The sequence below is a fragment of the Lygodium microphyllum genome, chromosome 18 (genome assembly GCF_053477565.2).
Source record: "Lygodium microphyllum isolate KBCC chromosome 18, Lygodium_microphyllum_v1.1.10, whole genome shotgun sequence".
Lineage (NCBI taxonomy): Eukaryota > Viridiplantae > Streptophyta > Polypodiopsida > Schizaeales > Lygodiaceae > Lygodium > Lygodium microphyllum.
Window position 1 is genome coordinate 33,625,754 of NC_141152.1, and position 22,793 is coordinate 33,648,546.

The window sequence follows — 22,793 nt, forward strand, 5'->3', positions numbered from 1 at the left end:
CCGCTGCCTCTCGAAGGCATCAAGTATAAGGACGCCATTGATGAAGGTCAGTGAGGTGCTGTCGATGCCGCAGACGGAGAAATTCGAACAAGGGGTCTTCTTTGCGCATGCCGGGCATGTGGAAAAGGGACGTTGCAGAGGGGGACTGGGCCATTATCATTCTGTTCCTGTGGTTAATGATGATGATGATGATGATCAGAGGAAGAACTAGCCTGCTGTTGGTGATGTTTATGACTGTCAGATGAACACGCACGAGAGCTTATATGTAGATCGATCGTAGTGTTGCAGTGAGAACAATGCGGGTGGACAAATGTGACGATGGAAGTCCTGTGGCGACGAGTGGGAAGAGGCGATATGGTTGCATCATAAAGTGCAATGGTTGGGAGGCCTCCAAGGCAGCGAGGGGTTGAGAATCTCTCTCTCCCGCGCCCGCGCGCGCCCATTGTAGCCCCCTTCTCCGCTCTCTCCAGTATACCCATCTTACACACAAGAAGGTCGCAGCAGCACGAGCAGGGACAGCAAAAGATATGCGAGTGGGGAGTTCCCTGCACGTCGCACCAGGGTGTGCTTGTGAAGACGATAGGCAAGACATTGCAATGTGCTAGCTTGCGTTTGGATGTGCATTTAACAAGTAGCTCAAAGGTTGAGTTTTAAATCTTTGCGAGTTCGTTTTCAAATTGGATTGATTAATCGAACTAGCGTCGTGACAGCACTACATATTTTCATGGTTTTAGTAGGGGGAGGCAAGGGTTTCGGTAGCCCCACTCCCCCACTAATGCTGGGCGTGGTATCAAACTCCCCCCACTAAAATTGGTGCGACCCAGCTCTAATTAATCGGAAATTGAATTTCATGGGAAAATAACCGCAAAGAATTCGAGAGCATTTTTTTGATAGCATAGGCATATAGAGGAGCTGTGTCACATCAGGGTCAGGAGGGGGATATTGGACGATTTAGCAGTGCAAAGGCTACACAAGGGTTGTGCCAAGCCAAGCAAAAGCGAGTTGCCACATGAGCATGTCAAATGGCGATAGATCATGCACTCTATTTTGATCGGTGAGGCGGTAATTGAAGCTGGTAACATTTTTTGATTCGTTAGCCCTCTTAGTGTTGAGATAGCACTAGCTTTTGCATGAAGTTTACTCTCGCCTCCACTCTCTCTAGCTAGGCACAACCCAACTCTAAAGAATATGATAGCAGTACAAGGAGATCATTGCAAAATTTAGAAGATAACCGTAAGCCTTTCAAGAAAAGGTTATAAAGCAAATGAAAAGAGCATGTGTCAATTGAGGTTCGTGACATGCCATTCAGAACCTTAAAACAAAACCTCGAGGATGTCAAATTGAAGGTTTCTGTATCGGCCTCTTAAAATTGTCTTTTCTGAACACCGATGTCAAGCCTTAGTTGTTGGGGAAATGTTACTTTCTTAGAAAGATAACGATGATGGGAAGGACTTTCAAAATTATAATCTTCATACCTTATTATGGTGCTCAAAATACATTCCCTATCCTCTCTTGTGACCCCATATATTTAAGCTAATCTCAAGGAAACAAAATTACCGCCCAACCACAAGAGATCTGCATGTGTGAATGGAAGGTGATAAGATAGGAGGAACTTGACACAAATCACAACCTTGAAAACTCATGGGGACATTGATATGTCCAAGTACCTGCCCCCCTTATCTTCCGTAAATCCCCCTAAAGGAGAATTTTGAGCAGATGGAAAGAGTTAACACATCAAATGGGAGGTAGGAGGCTATGATATAATGTGTAGAAGAGATTACATGCTAGAGTATGTGCCAACGATTCTTGAAGCATTGTGACAACGTACGACTATCTCATCGGTTCTATATCTCAATGGAAGGTAACCAATAGCCTTTCATAGATCAATAGACATATACAATAGACGTAATCACAAGGCCAATAGTACTACGGTAAGAAAGCAGATCGTTTCCAGTTGAACTTCCTGTGTAAGCTAATATGATGCACTAGCACCATGCTTCGTTGCTCCAAATAAATCAGAAGCTCTCCTAAGGGAAAAAAAATAAATAAATGCGATGGCTAGCCTTGGTAAAATACAAGACATAAGGAGACGAAAAGAAGAAAGAATACCACGTCCTTGACTAATTGTTTCATTGTTCGTAAGGAAAAAACCAGGCCCTCAAGTTCAAGTCATATCCCTACCAGTGCGGGCATCGATGCTAGGAAGCTTACCAGTATGATTTGTTGGGACCCTTTTAAGCTAGCCATATTTGCATGTTTCAATAAGTATCAAAGGCACCGGGGTTGGGATTATAATTCTACAGATATATGGAATAAAGTAGGCCTTCCGTATAAAAATGGACCGGGACCAACGCACTATTCCATAGGACAGTCGATATAATGTTCGCACGCCAGCTATCTCGATTTGAATATAAGCTCCCAGTTTTCAGTATGCGTTTTTTGTAAGGTACATTAACTGAAGAACGACTTAAAATTCCAAACTTCTGTCCTTAAAGATGAACTGTCGGAAGACGTTGAAGTTAACTATAATTAATCATACTAAATGCTCTAAACAAGACCTGTCATGATAACGGAGATGATGGGGATAATGATCAAGGTTCTTACCTGGGATACAAGCTGTGACTTTTCTGCAGATGGCTTTCCTTCCTTTGAAGCCGCGTCATACGTTATGGCGTTGTTATTGCAATTGCGCTTCATGGTCGGCACAATAAAATCCTGAGCACTGCTTCTGCTTGACATTAAGGAGGTGGCGGGGTTGCGTTTCTGTGTTTTCTCGTCTGCGCTATAAGCTGTAGGTGACAGCGTTAAAACCGGATGACGATCATGATCATCTTCTCGATCGTCGTCGTTCATTTCTTCATCTTCATCACCATTATCATCAGCATCATCATCAACATCTTTCTCGGGCTCGGAACATGATGGCGGTGCTGCAATGCAGTACAGCTCTGCGATGGAACGTTTCTTCCTTGCTTTCGTTTTGGGACACCTGGGCTTTGAGATCTGTATGTCATCATCATGGGAAAAGTTTGCGAGGCAGTGGTCAATGTGTGCGTTCAGGGCAGTGTTGGAAGAGCACTGGAAGACCAGGCATACGGGGCATTTCTGCTGTGGCACAATAATACTGCCGTGATCGGCATCATGAGGATCATGCTGATTATCATCATGGCAAGAGTTTTCTGAGTTCCTGTCATCGGAATACATAGTCATGAGAGAACGGCCTCCTGCAACACATTGGAGAGCTGCATACTTACTTAACACATTGGAAGCTCCATTGCTGTCATCATTATTATCTCTACCCGGGTCCAAACGTGTAGCCTTGACCTGCAGCAAGTTATAGCTTTCCTGCTCCAGCTGCATAGGAATATTTGTGTTGGGGTTTGTAACATTGTGGCTTTGTTGCAGTCCTGTCAAATCATAACTAGTGTCAGCAATACCATGTAGGTTGGTCTCATGCGCGGAATTGACTCTTCCTGCAAATGTCTGCATATCATGCGAGCTGCAGGCACCTGTTCGAACTTTATTCGTTTCACTGGCCAGGGTTGCAACATCTAATAAGCATCCTGAGCAAGCGCCGTCGTCTAGAGATGGTCGCTCCTCAGCATTGTTATCATAGGAATAGGACGATAATGAAGGTCGAACATGTAAATGTTGAGGCCGGGGTATAGTAATGGATTGATGCCTGCAGTACTGATGACAATGGCACGGTCCTTCCATGACGCTTTTCCTGATGTCTCGAATGGAGCGATGCACTTGTCTCGTGATCTTGGCAGGAGGAGCGTGCGATGGTACAGGCGGAGAGACCTTAATCTCTCTGGCGTGATCATCACTGCTGGCCTTCTCATATGGAGCTTCCCTGGCAACATTAATAATCTTCTGTGCCGGTTCTGCCGTTGTCGCTGGACCAGGGTTACTATCATCTTCCACGGCAGAATTAAGCAACTGTGCTTCACTTTTGCTGAGATCAAGCGAAAGCTGCACCTGAAGATCAGCAGCCTCTTCATGATTATAACGTCTGCCAGTATTCTCATCATCATCAGCAGCAGCAGCAACAATGTTGAGAGCGTGGACATCATCATCAGCTAGCGCTGGCGTGGGATTGCCGTCCGTACAAGCGACGTCATCGACAAGTGGGGGTAGCAAAGGGTTCTTGCCCTCTCTGAGACGCTGCTGCAGCAACCATGGTGAGAAAGGCCAGCACCTGGCTATGTCCTTTTCCCGCACAGCAGCGACATATCCCCTGTGAACGATGACGCAGCGATAATGACAATGATGATCACGAGGCAGTAGGTGACCGACTTTCCCCGTCAAATTGTTAATCAGGGGCTTTGATCATGACGCCCTTCCATTAAACTTTACGTTTATGACGATGATTGAGAGCCTAACTCGGACGCATGTGATCATTCTCTTCCTAGCTAATTCTGTGACAGGCTAAAGGAACGGATCGAGAGCGAGAGACCTACCGGATGGTGAAGGCGGATGGCGAATCTTCCAAAATGGAAATTTGATGGCTCCTTGATATTGTGGCAGCGTCAGCCTGGACACCCGCAGGGTCGGCCGCTTCTTTCTCTGTCTCCTTCTCGGAGTTCGTCATCGCCAAACTAGCTGTACTGGCGTGGCCCTTGGAGACTCCACAATTCTGACGATGGCCAGCATCGCTCGCCCCCGAGAAGGCCTCCTGGCAGAACGCCGCTGTTTTCTGACACGTAGCCCTTCCTGTAGTTGGTGTCTCCACCCCAACTTGCAAGCTTGCCTGTAGGAGGATGACATCCTCCGCACAGGATGCCGTAGCAGCAGCCGTTGTCATAAGGGAAGTGGCCACGCCGGCTTGTCTCGCGAGAGGTGACACACAGAGACGTAAGGCCTGTGGGATGGATAGTGACCTGGCGCCTAAAACGTCTATTCCATCTGCCGGCTTACACGATCATGGAGGTAGGAGAGCTGCTCTCCACGGAGGTAGTGGAGCGAACGGGAAGGCGCTCCATGAGAGAGAGAAAGAGAGAGAGGGGGAGAGGGAGAGGAGAGGGGGAGGGGGAGAGCGCACAGCTCGGAATGGGGGGGAACCACAGACAGAGAGAGAGAGAGAGAGAGAGAGAAAACAAAGAAAAAGTGGCTTCTGGTTGGAATAAGGGAAGGAAGGCAGCTTTTTCGTTACGATTCTCCCTCTCTGAGTCGCTCTCTCGCTCTTTCTGACTGTCTCTCTCTTCTCTGTCGAGCTCGCGGCCCCAGAATGTGTGTTCTTTCTTTGGTGTTGTTTTGGGGTGGTGGTGCTGGTGTGCCTACTCCATCCACGTGGGCCCTACCATTTCCTGATGTCTGCCCTAAAGCTTGGGTCGCCGTCCGTGGGACGCTCCGCTGCCACCTGACGGCCTGAGTCTCGTCTGGTCCCCCCTCCCCCCCCCCCTCTTTCTCCATCCATCTGGGACACTTGACTCTCTCTCATGACTCATCAGCCTCAGGCTCTCCTCCCCTTTCTATCTCTCTATCTTCCCATAAAAGAAGGCCAGTGCCTCAATAAATTATGGCTTCAACTCGATAGCGGGACCCTACCCGCCTCCGGAGTCCGAAAGATTCTACGCCGCCCCCATCACATTTGTTATTAACTAGTACGTTAATTATTGTTAGTGTCCATTTTTAGCTGCTACGAAGCACAGAAGCCTACGATTGACCCTACTCGATCGAGCATAACGACCTCTTCTTCTTCCAGAGGCATGCAGACTGTGCATCTCTCTCTCTCTCTCTCTCTCTCTCTGTCTCTCTCGCGTCGTCCTCAAGTCTAAACGACGGGATGATCCGCCTTTACAGTATTATGCACAGCTCGTTGTATCGTAGCATACCACCCGGTCAGTCTCTTGGTGGTTTTAGCTGATCAATCCACTGTAAGCGCACGCTGTGGTTATGGTGTTTAGATCAACAGTATTGCACAGCGCAGCCTGCTTATGCCTGAGATACAGATTATACCCCAACGTCCTGCCCCCCCGCCTCTCTCTCTCTCTCTCTCTCTCAAAGAAGCTGAGACAGATCATAACTTTATCAAATTATTGGTTGAGCGCATTGGTTTAAGCATCGTCCAGGACTTCTACTTTAACATGGCCAATGTAATGCTTTTTACATTGAAGCACTACCTTTGGCACACATTGCTGTAAAGGCACATCGATGTACAATGTCAATGATTAGCCTCAGCTACCAAGGATGCCGTCCGCCTATAGAACTTGGTGGGATTGTATAAAAATGTACGCTTCCAATTTGAAAGTTGGATTGACTCCCTTGCACTACAATACTTCGTTGCAAATTTCTACTAAGCTATGATCCTAGAATGTGATTCTATCATCTTGGTTAATAGTGGCAACTTTATTGTCCAAGTAACAAGCATGACAAGTGAAGGGTACGCCTCATGTTAGGGGACATGTGTTAATTATTTGCCCAAGTGTACAATAGAAAGAGGAACATAATCATGTTAGATAGAGATACCAACTTATGTGTTGCAAACTACACTATTTACAAACCTTTATCTAGCCCACAAACATTTTTTGTGTTAACCATCAACAAAGAAACAATTAATCACAAAAGTTACCATGACCACAGTAATAATTATCATTAAAGCACTATAATGACCTTCGTAAGTATTTGAGGGAGAAAATGTGAGAATTAGGAGGATTTGTTGAAACAAAGACTAGATTACACAAACACACACACATACAAAGAGAGGAAGCTGCACTAGCATGTTATTGAGTACTAGGTAAAAGCATAGTAAGATGGTTAAGTTGTACAATATATGCATACTAAAAAGAATTTAAAGATATACAAGCTACTAGATAAAACCCCCCTTTGAAAAGGGTTACCAAAAACTGACCCAATTAAGTGATAGTTAAGGTTATGGTTGTTGTTTATGGGATTACAATGGAGTTACTTATACACCAACCATATAGCTTTAAATATGGCCATTGCCAAAGACTTAACAATTTTTAATTTTCCTAAATATGTCATGCCAATTGTCACTATATCTACATCGTTATGTGCAAATTTACCAATGACAAATGCCTATACATAATATTTGTAAAAGGAAGAGTCATGAAACTTTTGCTAACAACAAGAGTGAGTGAGAAAGGGAAAGTGTCATGTCAACTAAGAGGAAATAAGGAAAGGAAGAAGAGAGCGAATAGTAGTGTGACTTGCATATTCTCCTTCCCATGCATATTCATAAACACATCCATGGTATTAAAGAGGAGGAAGTAAGCAGTTAACCACTTAGGTTCATGCATGGGTGCTTAAGTATATGTGATCATGAGTTGTGAAGGTCATCATCAAAGGGGACAATGTGTGTGAGTGAGACTGTGTGTGTCGTCCATGCATCGATGTGTCTCTTAAATTTGCAAATTCTTGCCATTTGTGTATGCTAGAAAATGTATATATGTCATATTCTTGTTATACATATGTCATAGCATGTATATGAGAGAGAGAGAGAGAGAGAGCACATGTGCATCTAAACTAGTCAATCCTTGTAATATAATAGAATGGAAGTCTCTATAGGCATGCATAAATTTTGAACTTCTGTCTTAGATAAGTTACTCAGGAATATATGTGCATCACGTGGATTCAAAATAATGTATTTTAAAAATACTATTTTTATGCATTTTTTACATACAGAAGGGTGTAATATAAAGGGGCTATTTACAACTTGAATAGAAAATGATTATGTTTTATTCAGAAAAAATTCACAGATAAGGATATTTATAAATAGGCCTTGAATGCATGTGATGTAGAGGATATACATGTAGTAACTTCCCTAAGACCACCCAACAATAGGATTTTTCTTAAACAACTTGTCTTTTCACACTTAGACTAATCCTTTTATAGGCTCCTCTTCCATTGATCCATATGTGAAAAGATAACTTGTCAAGGAAAAATCTAGTTATTTGGTGCACCTATGTATAATGGATGGAAAGAATCATGTATACATGTATATAAATACATGTCTATACTGTATAGACATGTATGGGCACCTCTTGTATGCTTTATTGGAAAAGGAATCTTTTCAATGTATATTTTAAAAATTTGTAAAGATGCAATTCCTATCATTCACTCTATATAGCTATACAAAATAATTGGATTTTTCCTACACAAGTTGTCTTTTTAGATGTGGATTAATCCTTTTAAACGCTCCTCTTTCATTAATCCACATGTGAAAACATAACTTGTTGAGGAAGAATCTAGTCATTTGGTGCAATTATGTGGAGCAAATCATTTTGGAGTCGTGCCTACACCAATGCCTTTTTGTAGGTCTTTAGAAGGCTCGTCTTTCAATAAAGCATACAAAAGGCATCCAATTAAAGGTTGCCCTTTCATTAATCCAGTCATATGAATGTGTGAAATCCATAAATAAATTTATGCGTAAACTCAAAAATGGGTATCATACTCGCTACATTTATGGCATCTATTCATAATCTAAGATGATACAGAATAGACGACACATATAAGGGTCATGCTAATGTACAAGAAATACAACAATACAAAGGATTCTCTATGGATCTTATATCATTCTCGATGAGATCAATCCTTGCAAGCTACCTATTTTAGTGTCTATATTATCAATATCTAAACCTACAAATGGATTGATTCTAGTGACCAATAACAACAACTAAACAATCCTCATGTATGATGGGATTTTCATGATTTATGTCTCCTCTATTTTTCTATTGTACCATGATCATCATCACCTCCATTGCCACCATATCATCAATATGCTCTATGGTTGTAAATGTATCATATATCCCTCTAAAGCATGAAGAGATATAGATCACATGCCACCAAATGTTATTCTCCATTATTTGTTGAAAGAAAACTTATAGAAGCATGAATAGAAATATGATAATTATGATACCATGAAGTGAATAGAAGCGAGAATAGTAATTATGAATGTGGATATCAAGTATATCTAAATATATAGACTTAGTCACATTGTTGTGATAGCACCAATGTCCCACTCTTTCCTTGCCATAACTTTTAGAGTTAATGGCTTTAAGGTAATTTCCATGGTGTCTAATTTTTGCATTAGGACTTGTTTCCACCACATTTGTGTAACCATTTATATATCCTACAAACTCATATTTAACCATTTATATATATGTAAAAGATTGCATGTACTTATAGTTAGCAAGTTTCCTCAAGCAATATACTCCCAATTTTCCTTTGTGTGATGTGCATCCCATCTTCTTTTATGAGTTTTTTCTAGTCTCTCCACCTCCTCATATAGCCAATGCACATCAAGATTCTCCAAAAATGCTTTTAGATGTGAAGGGTATGCCATACTGCACCCTTAGTCTGTGTGAAAGATCACCCTCTCCATTCACTTTATTACTTTTTCTTCCTTCTAGATCACACATCAACTCGTTACCTCACTATTGCGCATACATAAGGTGTTCACATTTGTATGCATCTATTTTTCTAATTACCTTGATCCATACTTCATCTTCATGTAGAATAAATGTGGCCTTTAATTATTCTTCATTGATCTATAGTTGTGGGAGGGAGGAATCCACTTCGATAAGAGTTTTAGAGATGTCTATTGATTTCTACAACAAGTCAACCCTCAACTATGCTATCTCTTGGCCTTTTGTTTTACATCATAAAATCCTTCAAGATCTTCATGAAGTGTATAAGAAAGAATGTCCATCAAGTATGGATTGTGGTATATCTAGCCATCTCTCCACCAATTGGACTATGAGATGGTTGGCTTGTGAGAATGGACTATGGGGAAAGTCTCCTCATAGCACATGAGGCATGACAAATCCAAATGGAGTGCCATGAACCTTTATACATTGGGTCAAGAGATGATATCTAAGAGGTTGAGTTTGTAATATATAAATATCTATTTATGTTTCTTTTAATGTTGTGATTGAATTTTATTAATACTTGTGATGTTTTCATTTTATAGTGCTATATTATTGGCTAAGCTCCCCCTAGCCGTGAGATTGCATATATGATGTAAATTCTAGAGACATGTAGATTGAATCTCACTATTGGATCATTTTGAAATTGTACCATTTGTTGAGAATTTTGTTTGATCTTGTTAAATCAACTCATGATGATGTGTAATTAACATCACACAATGAGAATGCTTTAAAATTTAAAATGTCGTGTAGCTAGTGGTTACAAAAGTGCATATTGTTTTGGATATCATTCTGCAATCAACAACTTTCTAGTTTTTTTAACACCAAGGATTCTCACGTGTTTAGTCATGTTTATATGTGTAGCTAAACTACAGAAGTTTAACTCGTGCTTATTGACATGGGTCTATAGACATGTATATAACTTGCTAAACATATGTGATACTTTTTGTTTCTAGATCACAGTACATGTCTATCCCCCACTAAGATCCACCTACATCCATGTTTCATTGTAGTTATGTACTATGCATACCAGAATGGTCATCTCATTTGGTGCCTATTATGGACAATCTTCCTTCTCCCTATCGATACTTTGTATACCTCTCTTGTATGTACATTGAATCTTCCATTGTAATTAAGTGATCCCAAATACTAAATCCTAGGTTCTTGAATATATGGATAGAATCTAGACTGTAGTTTATCTTCAAGTGGGTCCAACAAGGTAGTAAAAGAAGATGGAGTACCTAATCAAGTAGGACTTTGAAGTTTCTAAGCATGATGTGTCTCTCAAAACCATGGTAGATTGGCAATACTCCTTCGTCTGAGGTAATGGAAGTATAGGCTCAAGCATGTGTGATCCGCTACCCCTTCCAACTGCATCAATGTTCTATTATGGTATGCCATTACTAGGAGACTTCCTACATAAGATAAACTATTTACATTTATGAAAGTGTTCCAATAATGTGCACTTTGCAAGAGAAAGTGTGTGTTAATTATCCACCTTTTTTGGGATTGCATGGAGATAAATAAAAACTTTGGCACAAGCTTAGCAATTGGTAAGAAAAGGTTGGTTTTGATGGAAGGATCACATCTGAAACTGTGCTTTTTGGAGACATGTTCAATCATAAAGAGGAGACTTCTAAGAAACTCTTTGATTTAATCAAAGGTTTAACAATTAGGAGGTTTGGAGAATCTGGAATCTAACTGTCCAAAAAGGCTCTTGGAGGCTCCCAATAGATAAGTCTGATGATCTCCAAACAAAGGTTGTTACCATGCACAATAAAATTTTGACTATCTCATGTTTTTAAAGTCACAACATGCCACTTGTGCCAAGCTCTCTAGCTCTCATAGTTGTCATTTTTTACTGTCCATAGCTCACATTGACATTGACATCATGTGAGGTATGGATAATAAAAAAGTACATTGAAGTGAGCCATCATCGAACCTTTCAAGTCTTGACTACATCATGTGAGGTATGCTCTCTAGCTCTCACATGTTATAGTCAAGACTTAAAAGGTTCGACGATGGCTCCATGGTATTTCACTTAATTATATATAAGTTGGTCTTTGGTGTGATAAGATATTTTACTTAAGTTAACATGATGTTCTCTTATTTACTTAAGTGAAATATCTAATCAAACCAAGGCTTATGACTTAGAGCTAGGTATATGAGTTTGATTTCAACCTCTCGCACAAGGACTGTCCTCATCTATCATAAGGAAAAAAATAGATTAATACATAATAATAATAATAATAATTGTATAATATAAAAATATTTAAATAATATAAATAAACATTAATTTCTTTATAATAATCTTTAGATACTAAAAAACATTACATGGAGTAAAAAAGTGAGAAGCTCGAAGGAGAAAAGCCCTAGTTGCTAAACCTAATAAAAAATTATAAATGAAAAATATAATTATATATTCTGACAATAAAATTCTTAACTGAATGGATATTTCTCAAAATCTTTTGTAATCAATTAAATATGTAACCTGACTAGAGTAAGTTAAAAAGAAATTTAAAAATTGACCTGCTGATAGCAAATGAAGCTTGGAAAGGCTATCTAGTGAAGGTTGAGAATTATTCGATACTAGCTAAAATGCAAAATTCTTGTACATCCTCAATTGATTTTTGTTGGGGCCTTTTTTGGTGAGTAACCTTTGCAAGAAAAGATTGAGATTTAATAAGGAGCTGATGCTTCATGCCTCGGTATAATCTAAATGAGAGAAAATGTAGCGAATTTTCTCACTTTTTATGTGCAACCACAATCCACCTAGAGTTGGGTGTCACAAAGTCCTTACACTTTCTAGATTTACTTAGGGGTACACTCTTAGTTGACTGCAAATCTTGAGCAAAAATGGACTCATTAGGCACATAGGATGATGGCCAAAAGTCACTTAGCTTATTCATTGCCTCATCCAACTAGTTGGTCTCCTACACATTGAGTTAATATTTTTCTTGGACCAATGCCTTAGGATTCTACCTTATAGAACATGTAAGATACCATGTGAGTTCAAAAGAAAGGGTATTATATTGAGTAACATTTATAGGATTATATTTATAAAAGGGGATTTTTAATTATAATTTGAAAAAAATCCGTAAGGTTAGTAAAGTAAAGGGGGTCATTTTAAGGTCTGATAACATGTAAAGAAAGGGTATTTCTTAATATTCTTTGAATGCATGTTATATAGATGATTTCTTATAGCAGGATTCCCTAGGGACCAATGTAGGTATTTGGATTGTGGCTCACTTAGTTCCCAAAAACTTCTCCACCTCTCTTGACACCCTTTTTTTGGACCCTCTTAGATAATGTATAATCAACCACAATAGGTGGATTGTTGTGTTCATATGTAGCCCTGCTCACCAAAATTGATCACATAAGAGAAGGATTCCCATTTTTCTTTGCCATTTTAAGTTTCCAAGAGGTCACCAACACTTGCGCTAGACTGAAGCATGTTATTGTGACTCTCAAATCCTCTAAAGCTCCTGCTTGATCAATCTAATTCTTTGAATTCTATAGGCCTAGCTTTAGATGTCTCTATCAGTTGTCTGAGGATGATGGCCCAAGGTTGAGACCCATTGATATTTACAAGCCAATACACAAATAACTGATATGCTTTGTTGTGAAGTACTTTTAGACCAACCTTCACTGCTCTTGCACGAGGTGACTTGATTGCAAGACATCAAGGGGGAGTGTTGTTGTTGTATTGGATGAACACATAGTATCTTATGAGTTTTCCCAATATTTTTAGCAAGTCTTTGGAAAGGGCAACCATGTGGCCGTGCAGATAATGATGGATGTGAGCAAGTACAGTGCTATTGTAAGACCCTAAGTAAGGCTTGCTTTGAAGCTTGCAACTTTTTGATCCTGACCTTAGCCATTTTTGAAAAAGAATATAATCTATATTTCATGAATATTTCGACTCAAAGGGGAGAACCAAAGTATCTAGATAACTTACTTGAGTTGTTTATAATTAGCGAGTATCCTATAGCCATTCTTGAGGGTTGCCAAGACCAAGATCAATCAATTCTATCTTAGATGGGCATTCTTAGATCCTACAACTTCGAAGAATTGGTCATAGATTATGAATAGGAAATTTAACAAGCATCTTTGGAGTGTAATGACATTTGAATTGTCATTAACAGAAATTTGCATAATGAACTTGTGCTTGTTGAGCTAAAATTACATTAGATTGACTTAAACAATCCCAAAGCATGCTTAATCAATTAAGAAATGATCTTATTCTAAAAAGAAATGCGATCCGAGAGATTTATTGTGTCCCACATGCAAAACCCCAATTTGGGTACCCTAAACTTTCAATAAATAAGCATATAGTCCAACACTCTCCCTTAATCTCTTTTTTGTAGGTCTCAAGAGTTGTATCTCTATTGCCCACACCCTGTTTATAGAGGACATCATGGTCAATTAGAGTTTCCCCCAACCATCTACTACCATCTTGCACCTGATTCTAGTCTTTGCCCACATCTTGTAGCTATCATCTTCACCTTGCAACTGTCATTTGGTACCTTGGAGCTCTCACCTACTACCAAATCCTTGTGTTTATTGCTTTTGCCATTAGCTAGACATATTGCATTTGCTAGGCATTGTTGCCTTCATCTACAGTCGGTGTTTGCTGAGTTTCTTTCTCCTCCAATTGTCACCTACATCTTCTACATAGTTGCTTTCTCCTTTTAGCTATCACCTCTAGTGTTCTCTCTCCTCAAGTATCTATGTTTTTAGTCTTTCTCTCTCTTCCACTACCGTTTGTATGAGATCCATCCTCCCCTAGTTTTTTGTTTGCTCGTGTTCGACATATGGAGGCTTCATTCTTGTGTTTTGGGATCCATTCAGAGTACAACACACTCTCTAGCTCATAGCCTCTACCTTGATCCTAGAGATATGAGAGTTCAAGGTTCAGTATTCTCTCCATAGTATGCTTGTTGCATGACCATTGCATATTTAGCATTTATTCACTTCATTATTCATTGTGTTTGTTGTCTCTAAGTTACCCTAACCCTAGCTGTATTCTATGTTTATTAGTCTATACTTTGTTGTATGATTGGTTTTATGTTTTTTGCATTTGGAGCATTTCTTCACATGGTATCAGAGCTATGTACTCTCTGAGAAACCTTTGCCTTTGATCAGAAAGCTCATCCATAAAAGTAGGAACATTTGAAGGGTCAAATGACTTTGAATATATTAACAATAATTCTCCAATTTCCACAGGCAAACATGGACAGAAATAAACAGAAGGCCTCCTAGCTTACTTCTGCCTAGTGGAGAACTATCGTACCATGGAGTCCATAGACCATCACTACAAGATATAGACCTTATAGCGACGTTTAAAGTGACGAAAATACAAACAACAAAATTTGCCCCCGTCGTCGCAAAAAGCGTCGTTATTGATGATGCCATAGAATCGTCGCTATATGCGTTGGCTGGCACCGGGAACTCCTCGTGCAAGGATGCTACTATGTACTCCTTGCTCCCCTCCGGTATGTTACTCCAATGATCCAGGACGTTGTGCCGAAAAGCTTGTTGGCACAACTCCCTCATGCGAGCCATCACCCTCCTCCCCTCATAATTCATGATGATGGCTCCTGACCTGCCATCCACTAGGTATCCATAATCCCTAGGAGTGTGCCTTGTATGGGTCCTCTCCTATCTCCATCCACGCTCATGGGCATATCCAGGAGACCCCTGTGCATCCGGTGTACCGACGGGGGTACCCTCTCTCGGAGTGCCACTCAAAGGGGTGCCACCAAAGGGGATGCCACCAAAAGGAGTGCCACCAAAAGGCGTGACATCTACCGACGGCTGCGCAAAAGCTGGAGTAACTGGAGTGGACGTCCCCACAGGTGTGACAAATCCTGGAGGTGACCGAGCTCCAGCTGAACGACGAGACGGAGACACCGCGTCCGTGTCTCCACAGCAGCACCCCCCTGATCCTCCTACAGTCATAGTCCCTCCCTCTGGCCCAAGTCGCGAGCGTCGAGATCATCTGCTCGAAGCTGAAGCATCTGATCGCGCTGAAGCTGATCTAGCAGAGCGCCCTGACGAAGAACGAGACAGCTCCTGATCTGCTATCTCTCTGAATCTCGCGAGTTGATCTGGAGACATACATGCCATCATCTCCTGAAACTCCTCATCGCTCATCCCTCGACTCATCCTGAAAATGTCGATACCTGCACATAAAAAATCGTGTTAGAATAATCAATTTAAACTATACAAAGCACATTAATATAAATCACTTTTTAAATTATTAAGAATAATGGTCACTTTTCAAATTTCAAAATGTCCACGCTAATTAAAATCCATTTTGTTCACAAACCTGACATATCTTATGCCAATCACGGGATTTTAGCCCAGACATTTGGTCATCTTTAGAAAATGCGGACCTGAGAGAACGCATCATACTCGTCGGAGTGCGGATAGACTTGATTACTTGCTTCACAATGTGCTCTTCTTTGGTAGACAAAACCCAGGGAGCGTAAGGAAGCTGCACTCCCCCTTCAGCACTCGACTGCGGCCAAAGCGCCTCCATCTTACCTACCTCCTTTAAATCCATTCGTGACCCTATAGTGTCTCTCTTTCCTGTGATGTGGTCCCATAGCAAGCTGCCCACATTTTTGAAAATATGCATGGGATCCAACAAGTGGTTGACCTGTAAGTGGGTCCAATATGGCAACTCGTAGAAAACTGAGAACCGTTGCATTCCATTTGGATGTGATTCCGGGTTTACCATTTTTAGCTCATACCAGCTTGCAACGTTCATACGTGCTGGAAGTCGTCCAAGAAAATCTTCCCTGAGTTCATGATCCTCCGGCAAAATCTTAAGCTCATATCTTGCACCGTGACCCCTCCTCCCACAAAATCTTAAGCTCATCGACTAATGGACGAAGATACACATCCATATTTTTTACTTTGTAGTGGCCCGGGACGAGCAAGCTAAGGATGAGATGTTCTTTCTTCGTAGAAAGCCATGGAGGAATGTTGTAGTTGACAAGCACTATAGGCCACACACTGTAAGAAGTCGAGCGTAGACTGGAATGGGTTCACACCATCCATGGCGAGACCGAGCCGAAGATTCCTTGGCTCTCGCGCAAAGCCTGGGAAGGTAGAGTCAATGTGGCTCCATGTGCGCGAATCTGCTGATATTCGTTGCACTCCATCCGTGGATCTATTCTGCACATGCCACGTTGTCAAGCTTGCCATGGCAGACGTGCGAAACATGTGGTTTATGCGGGGGATGAGCGGAAAGTGTCTGAGGACTTTTTGAGGGATGGTCTGCCCTTGCAAGTCCTGTCGATACCTATGAGCACCACACTTTGGACATGTCTCCATAGTCTTGTATTCATCTCGAAACAATATGCAGTCGTTGATACATGCATGGATGTTATTGTAGTCCATGCCAAGCTTCCGTAAAACATGTCGTGCATCATCACGAGACTCAGGCATGGTGTTTGCAGGTGGCAATATATGATATTTCAATAACCTAAAAAAATCATAAAACACCTTGAAAAATCCATCCATGTTTACAATAATACTGTTTTAAAAAAAAAACAATGAAGTCTGTGTGCAAGGTACCTGAATAACTCAGTCACACTCGTATCGCTCCAACCGTATTTTGCTTGCACACTTAAGAGTGCAAGCAATGTCTTCAACCGAGATACTCGGCACCCATCATATAATGGTATGGATGCTTCCTCTCTAAGCGGGTCAGATGTCTCAACATCCATGGGAATCAATGCATCGATCATTGCCTCCATCTCAGGCTCCAAGATTGTAGGCAAGTCGGAAAGGTTGTCTGTCTCCTCTGGCATTGACGGTATAGATGGGCCTTGCGAGTGGTCGATTGGCTCTTGCAATCCATCCATCGCACGTCCACGAACTCTTCTAATTGGCCGCAAAGGGTGCACTCCCCCTTGGGTCGAGACATCACTCCCCTGGATACAAAATTTGCCAAAAAGACCCAATCTTATTGTGTATGGTTTTCAATTAGCTTGAGAGTACAATGCATGAAAAATGCTAACTTCAAATTACCGTTTGCTGAAAATCTGCAATCGCCTGATCAATGATCTCAGATTGAAACTCGCCAAATCGTCGTACGTGTTCTATAGACAATCGGCATTTTCGTCTAATTGCCAACTTGCATTGAGAGCAAGGACATGGGACACGCTGATTAAGATACGACTCGCGGTCTTGAACAATAGGACCTTCTTCGTTTGCCATCTTATCTACATTACAGCAAACGAGGCTTAAATGGATAGCTTTATGGAGATGTACGTCAAGTTGCAAGTTGACCATAAACCGTGCATTGTATATAGTAGTCGAGAGATTTTCCGATGTTATATCTCGGCCTTGTATCATGCTCAACGATTTGTTTGTCCCGGTAGAAAATTATTTGTTATATCTCGGCTTTGAGTATAAGTAATCCATTTTAAAATTAATGCGCGCCATCTATGAAATTTTATAACTATAGTAATAAAATTTATTTCAATCAATTCTACTCATAGTCATAAGACCTGAGAGAAATTATCCTATACTCAATTTAAGGGTTTCTTCTTCTATAACAATAAATTTGGGTTCATTTTGATGAAGTACGTGGCCGTATGCAAAGCACATTGCATACCATTATCAATATGTATATTATCTTAAATTTCCTTCCCCTCCCTCTCCCTCTCTTTCTCTCCCTCTCCCTCTCTTCTTTCTCTCACCCTCTCCCTCTCCCTCTCGTTCTCTTTCTCTCCCTCTCTCATTTCCTCCCTCCCCCTCCCTCTCCCTCTCCCTCCCTCTTTCTCCCTCTCCCTCTCCCTCCCTCCCTCTCCCTCCCCCTCCCTCTTTCTCTCTCTCTCTCATTTCCTTCCCCTCCCTCTCCCTCTCCCTCTCCCTCTCCCTCTCCCTCTCCCTCTCCCTCTCCCTCTCTTTCTCTTTTTCTCCCTCTCCCTCTCTATCTCTCTTTCTCTCTCATTTCCTAAACAAGCAAAAAATAAAGTGATTTAAACATCCTCCAAGCAAAAGGGCGAGGGAGAGATACAATGCACTCTCCCTCTCTTTCTCTTTCTATCCCTCTCTCATTTCCTTCCCCTTCCTCTCCCTCTCACTCTCTTTCTCTCTCATTTCCTCTCCTAAACAAGCAAAAAATAAAGTGATTCAAACATTAAACAAGCAAAAGGGAGAGGGAGGGAGAGAGAGAATGCACTCTCCCTCCTTCTCCCTCTCTTTCTCTTTCTCTCCCTCTCCTATTTCCTCCCCCTCCCTCTCCCTCTCCCTCTATTTCTATTTCTCTTTCTTTCTCTTTCTCTTTCTTTCCCTCTCCCTCTCCCTCTCCCTCTCTTTCTCTCTTACTCTCTCGTTTCCTCTCCTAAACAAGCAAAAAAGAAAGTAATTTAAACATTAAACAAGCAAAAGGGAGAGAGAGAGAGAGAATGCACTCTCCCTCTCTTTCTCTCCCTCTCCCTCTCTCTCCCTCTCCCTCTCCTTCTCTTTCATTTCCTCTCCTAAACAAACAAAAGAGAACGATTTAAACCTTCAACAAGTAAAAGAAAGAGAGAGGGAGACTCACCAATGAGATATGGCGAGCGTGGGTGGCTTCTCTTTGCAACGAGGGCTCCTCCTCTCCTTTGCGAACAACGGCGGTGGCGGCGGCGGCGGCGGTAGCAAGTCTCTTCCTCCTCTTCTCTCACAAAGCCTTGGCTCTCTCCCTCGCTCTCTCCCTCGCTCTCGCTCTCAAAAGGCGAAGAAAAGAAAATGAAAACGGCGCTCTGGTTTCAGCCACACTTTTTTTCCCTGCGGCGTCGCTATTTGCGTCGCATATAGCGACGCCTATAGCGACGCCGATATCCGCCATCGCTAATCGGCGTCGCTATTGCCCCATTCCCTTGTAGTGCATATCAGATTTCTATTGCTAAGTATGATCTCATCCTTATTCATAGGGCTCAATAGGAGGTTAAAGGTAAGCCTGAGTTTTCTCCTTTAGATTTGGTTCATAGAACTAATGATCTTGTAGGACTTTTAGAATCTCCACTATGGACTAGCCATTCACAAGTGGAATCTAGCTCAAATTACACATCACTTCCACATTACATCTTTTCTCCAATGCCATGTATGAATCCTATTATTTTAGATTCTATGGTAACTAATTTTTAATTTTCTGTTCGATCAAGGATGCTCGTCAAGAAAAGAATCTTAAAAACAACTGTTGCTTTCTAAGTAACGAGGAAGACATGCATTTCTTTATGAACTCAAAACTTGATTAAAAATTAAAAGAATAACTTGTCAATGTTCCTTCCCTTCATTTTTATTCAAATGATTTTATTTCTCATGGTCAATTTGGAGTAGATGCATCTTCATCCAATGCATTTCATGGAAAAAAGAAACCAATCATATTTTCCACAACAACATCCATCAAAATCCATTGGGGCTCCTACCCATCCCTCCCTCATCTTTTGTTGAACCTTCCTTTTCACTTTCATTAAGTGCACTACATTATCCACCATTCACCACTCTAGGGGGTTCTGCACATTTAGGCACAACCTTTAGGATCTCTACATATTTACATTTGTGGGTGGTGTATTGGGTACAGAGGCTCAATCTTTCACACAAGCACTTTTGACTTATCCCTCTAAGAGTGTATTTGAGACATACTCTAATGTTGATTATGTGGTACCGCAAATTGCCTCTATTGTATCCGATCATTATGTTGTGTCCCAACCGACATTAGGATAGGGCTATTGTGTCCTAGGGCCTCCACCTCCACTTATGGTATTGTATGGACCTATGTCTATTTTGGTACATTTGCAGAAGTTGACACTCATTGGACATTAGCAGCCTATTTTTGCCTATCCACCTTTCACCCCTCCTCCTTATCCACCACCACCATCTTATCCTACATCTCAAGCCACTTATCCATCTTCACAGACACCTCATGGTTCGAGCTCCTCATCCACCAAGCATGCATTTCATGACAAGACTCATTTCAACAGGTCAAACTATACCACTTGGTCAAATTTGATGAGGCATGTCAGACTCTCAAAACCTATGGGATCTAGTGCATGGGGCTAGAACCCCAACTTGATCTCGCACTCATTTCATATGAGGTCATCTGCTCATGGAAGGCTCGAATGCCTCCACTATTATTGAGCTTATGTAGGGCTTATTGCATGAGTTTCACTCTTAGCTTCAGCATTTCAACTTAGCATCTAAGTATTGAGCACACTTGACTAATCACTATGCATCTTAGGATAGGACCTTTCACATCAATTTAGATCATGAGCTTCGAAATTTTTAAATCACAAACAATGATAACTTGAAAGTCAAGTTGGCTGATTATCGATGTCTCCTCGCTAAGTTCTCAACCATAGGACTCCTAAGTCCTCTAACAATCAAGTTACCTTGTTCCTTAACAAGCTGCTAAGAAAATATTTCAATTTCCAACCACAGTAGGTTTAAAAAAAGGCTATTGACTCCCAGGAAACCCCTTAATCTACTATTAAACTTAGATAGTAGAATGTACCCAAGAAGAATATGTATTTTCAACATTGTCAGAAGGCTCCCCATTATGATAATGAGTGTCAATCTAAGGCAAGAGGCACACAACCAAGATCCAAGAATCAAACCCCCACACCCCAGTCAAGTAACCCCCAATAGGGGAAGCAAGATGGTAGCAATCCCTAGTAGGGGCACTGGTGTGGCCAGACCCACATTACCATCGACAGTTAGTCATCACAATTCGGTGAACTACTCAACTCTAGAGGATTTTTCTGATTGGTTTGTAGAGGCTCGTATCATCTATTTAGAGACATTAGATGCAAGTCTCCTTCACATCTACAAATTGCCTCCTGAGATGAGGTGCCGGTATAGGCCCACTTGTCATAGCTAAGTACCTTAGCACTTGTTTGGCTTGTGGATAGTGGAGCTACTCATCACATGACTCCTATAGTAGACATTTTCATTTCTCGATTGTTTAAGATTAATGTAATGTTAGCTCAACATCCCCTCTCAAATCCAAAACTGAGCTGTGAGAAATAAGTCCTTGGTATTTCTTTGCTCTTATTCCAAGGCATCCCATCCCAAAGTAGCCACCACAATAAATAAGTGTTCAAAAGTAAAAAACTGTAAGCATCATCACTATCACTATCAAGAGAATGAAACCATCCCCTCTCAAATTGGAAGGAGAAGTAAGAGGGAAGCACCCTCTCCCCATCAATTTAAAGAAGTAGATGAGGGTGTACCCATTGAGCTAATCCATGGTAGAAGGTACTATAGAACTCGCCTTGGTCAAAATATTTGTAAAATTATTACTAGACTGCACAAAATCTAGGAAAATAGTGCCTAGCTCAACCCACTCTTTGGTGAAATGGAAATGAAATGCCATGTGACATGTCTCCAGGCTCGGGGGGTTCACTATATATATATTCTCTATATAACGTGCGCTCATGGCCTATTTATAAATATCCTAATCTGTGAATTTTTCTTGAATAAAACACAACCCTTTTCTATTCAGTCTGTAAGTAACCCCTTTATATTACATCCTTCTGTATGTAAAAAATGTATAAAAATTGTGTTTTAAAAACCCCTTATTTTAAACTCATGTTATATATACATATATTCATGAGTGACCCACCCCCCCCCCCCCCCCCCCCCCCCCGTGTCTCTAGGGTGATGATAGGATTGTCTATAAGGGCAATGACACTCTAGTTGTTACAATAGACAATTGTAGGTAACAAGAAACGAAACTCAAGGGTGACCAATAAGTTCCTTAGATAGATGGTCTCATGCAAAACCCTAATTTGGGTGTCCCAAACATTTTATAAATATGCATGTAGCCCAATACTCTTCCTTAATCTCGTTTTTGCAGGTTTGAGGAGCTATATCTCTATTGTCCACACCTTGTTTGTAGAGGACATCATGCTCAGAGCTTCCCCAAACCATCTGTGACCATCTTGTGCCTAATTCTAGTCTTTGCCCACAACTTGCAACTGTCACTTCATACCCTGGAGCTGTGGCCTACTGCAAGATCCTTGTGCTTACTACTATCACCATTAGCTAGACCTATCGCCATTTGCCTCAAGCATTGTTGCCTTCATCTACAATCTTTGTTTGATGGGTTTTTTTCTCCTCCAACTATTGCCTACATCTTTTGCATAGTTGCTTGCTTCTTCTAGCTATTGTCCACTGTTCTCTCTCCTCAAGTACCTATGTTTTTAGCCTTTCTCTCTCATGTATTTTTGTTTGCATTAGATCCTTCTATGAATGCATTTGTTGGTGTTCTCGACATATGGAGGATGCCTTGCTCTATTTGGGGATCAGTTCATAGTACGATACACTCTCTAGCTTATAACCTTTGCCTTGATCCTAGACATATGAGAGTTTGAGGTTCAGTATTCACTATATATTGTGTTTGCT

At 41.2% G+C, this 22,793-nt stretch overlaps 1 protein-coding gene across 1 annotated transcript in view; it reads right to left on the reverse strand.

Annotated features, from left to right (window-relative positions):
* The window catches only part of LOC148020738 (uncharacterized), a 47,904-nt gene extending 42,885 nt beyond the window's left edge, over nucleotides 1–5,019 (reverse strand). The window contains exons 1-2 of the mRNA XM_087698551.1: nucleotides 4,461–5,019; nucleotides 2,605–4,237 (exon numbers count right to left, since the gene is read on the reverse strand). Coding sequence (XP_087554677.1) covers nucleotides 2,605–4,237; nucleotides 4,461–4,804 — 1,977 coding nt within the window. The 5' untranslated portion in view covers nucleotides 4,805–5,019. The remainder of the gene's footprint in view (nucleotides 1–2,604; nucleotides 4,238–4,460) is intronic.
* Between the last annotated feature and the right edge of the window lie 17,774 nt (nucleotides 5,020–22,793).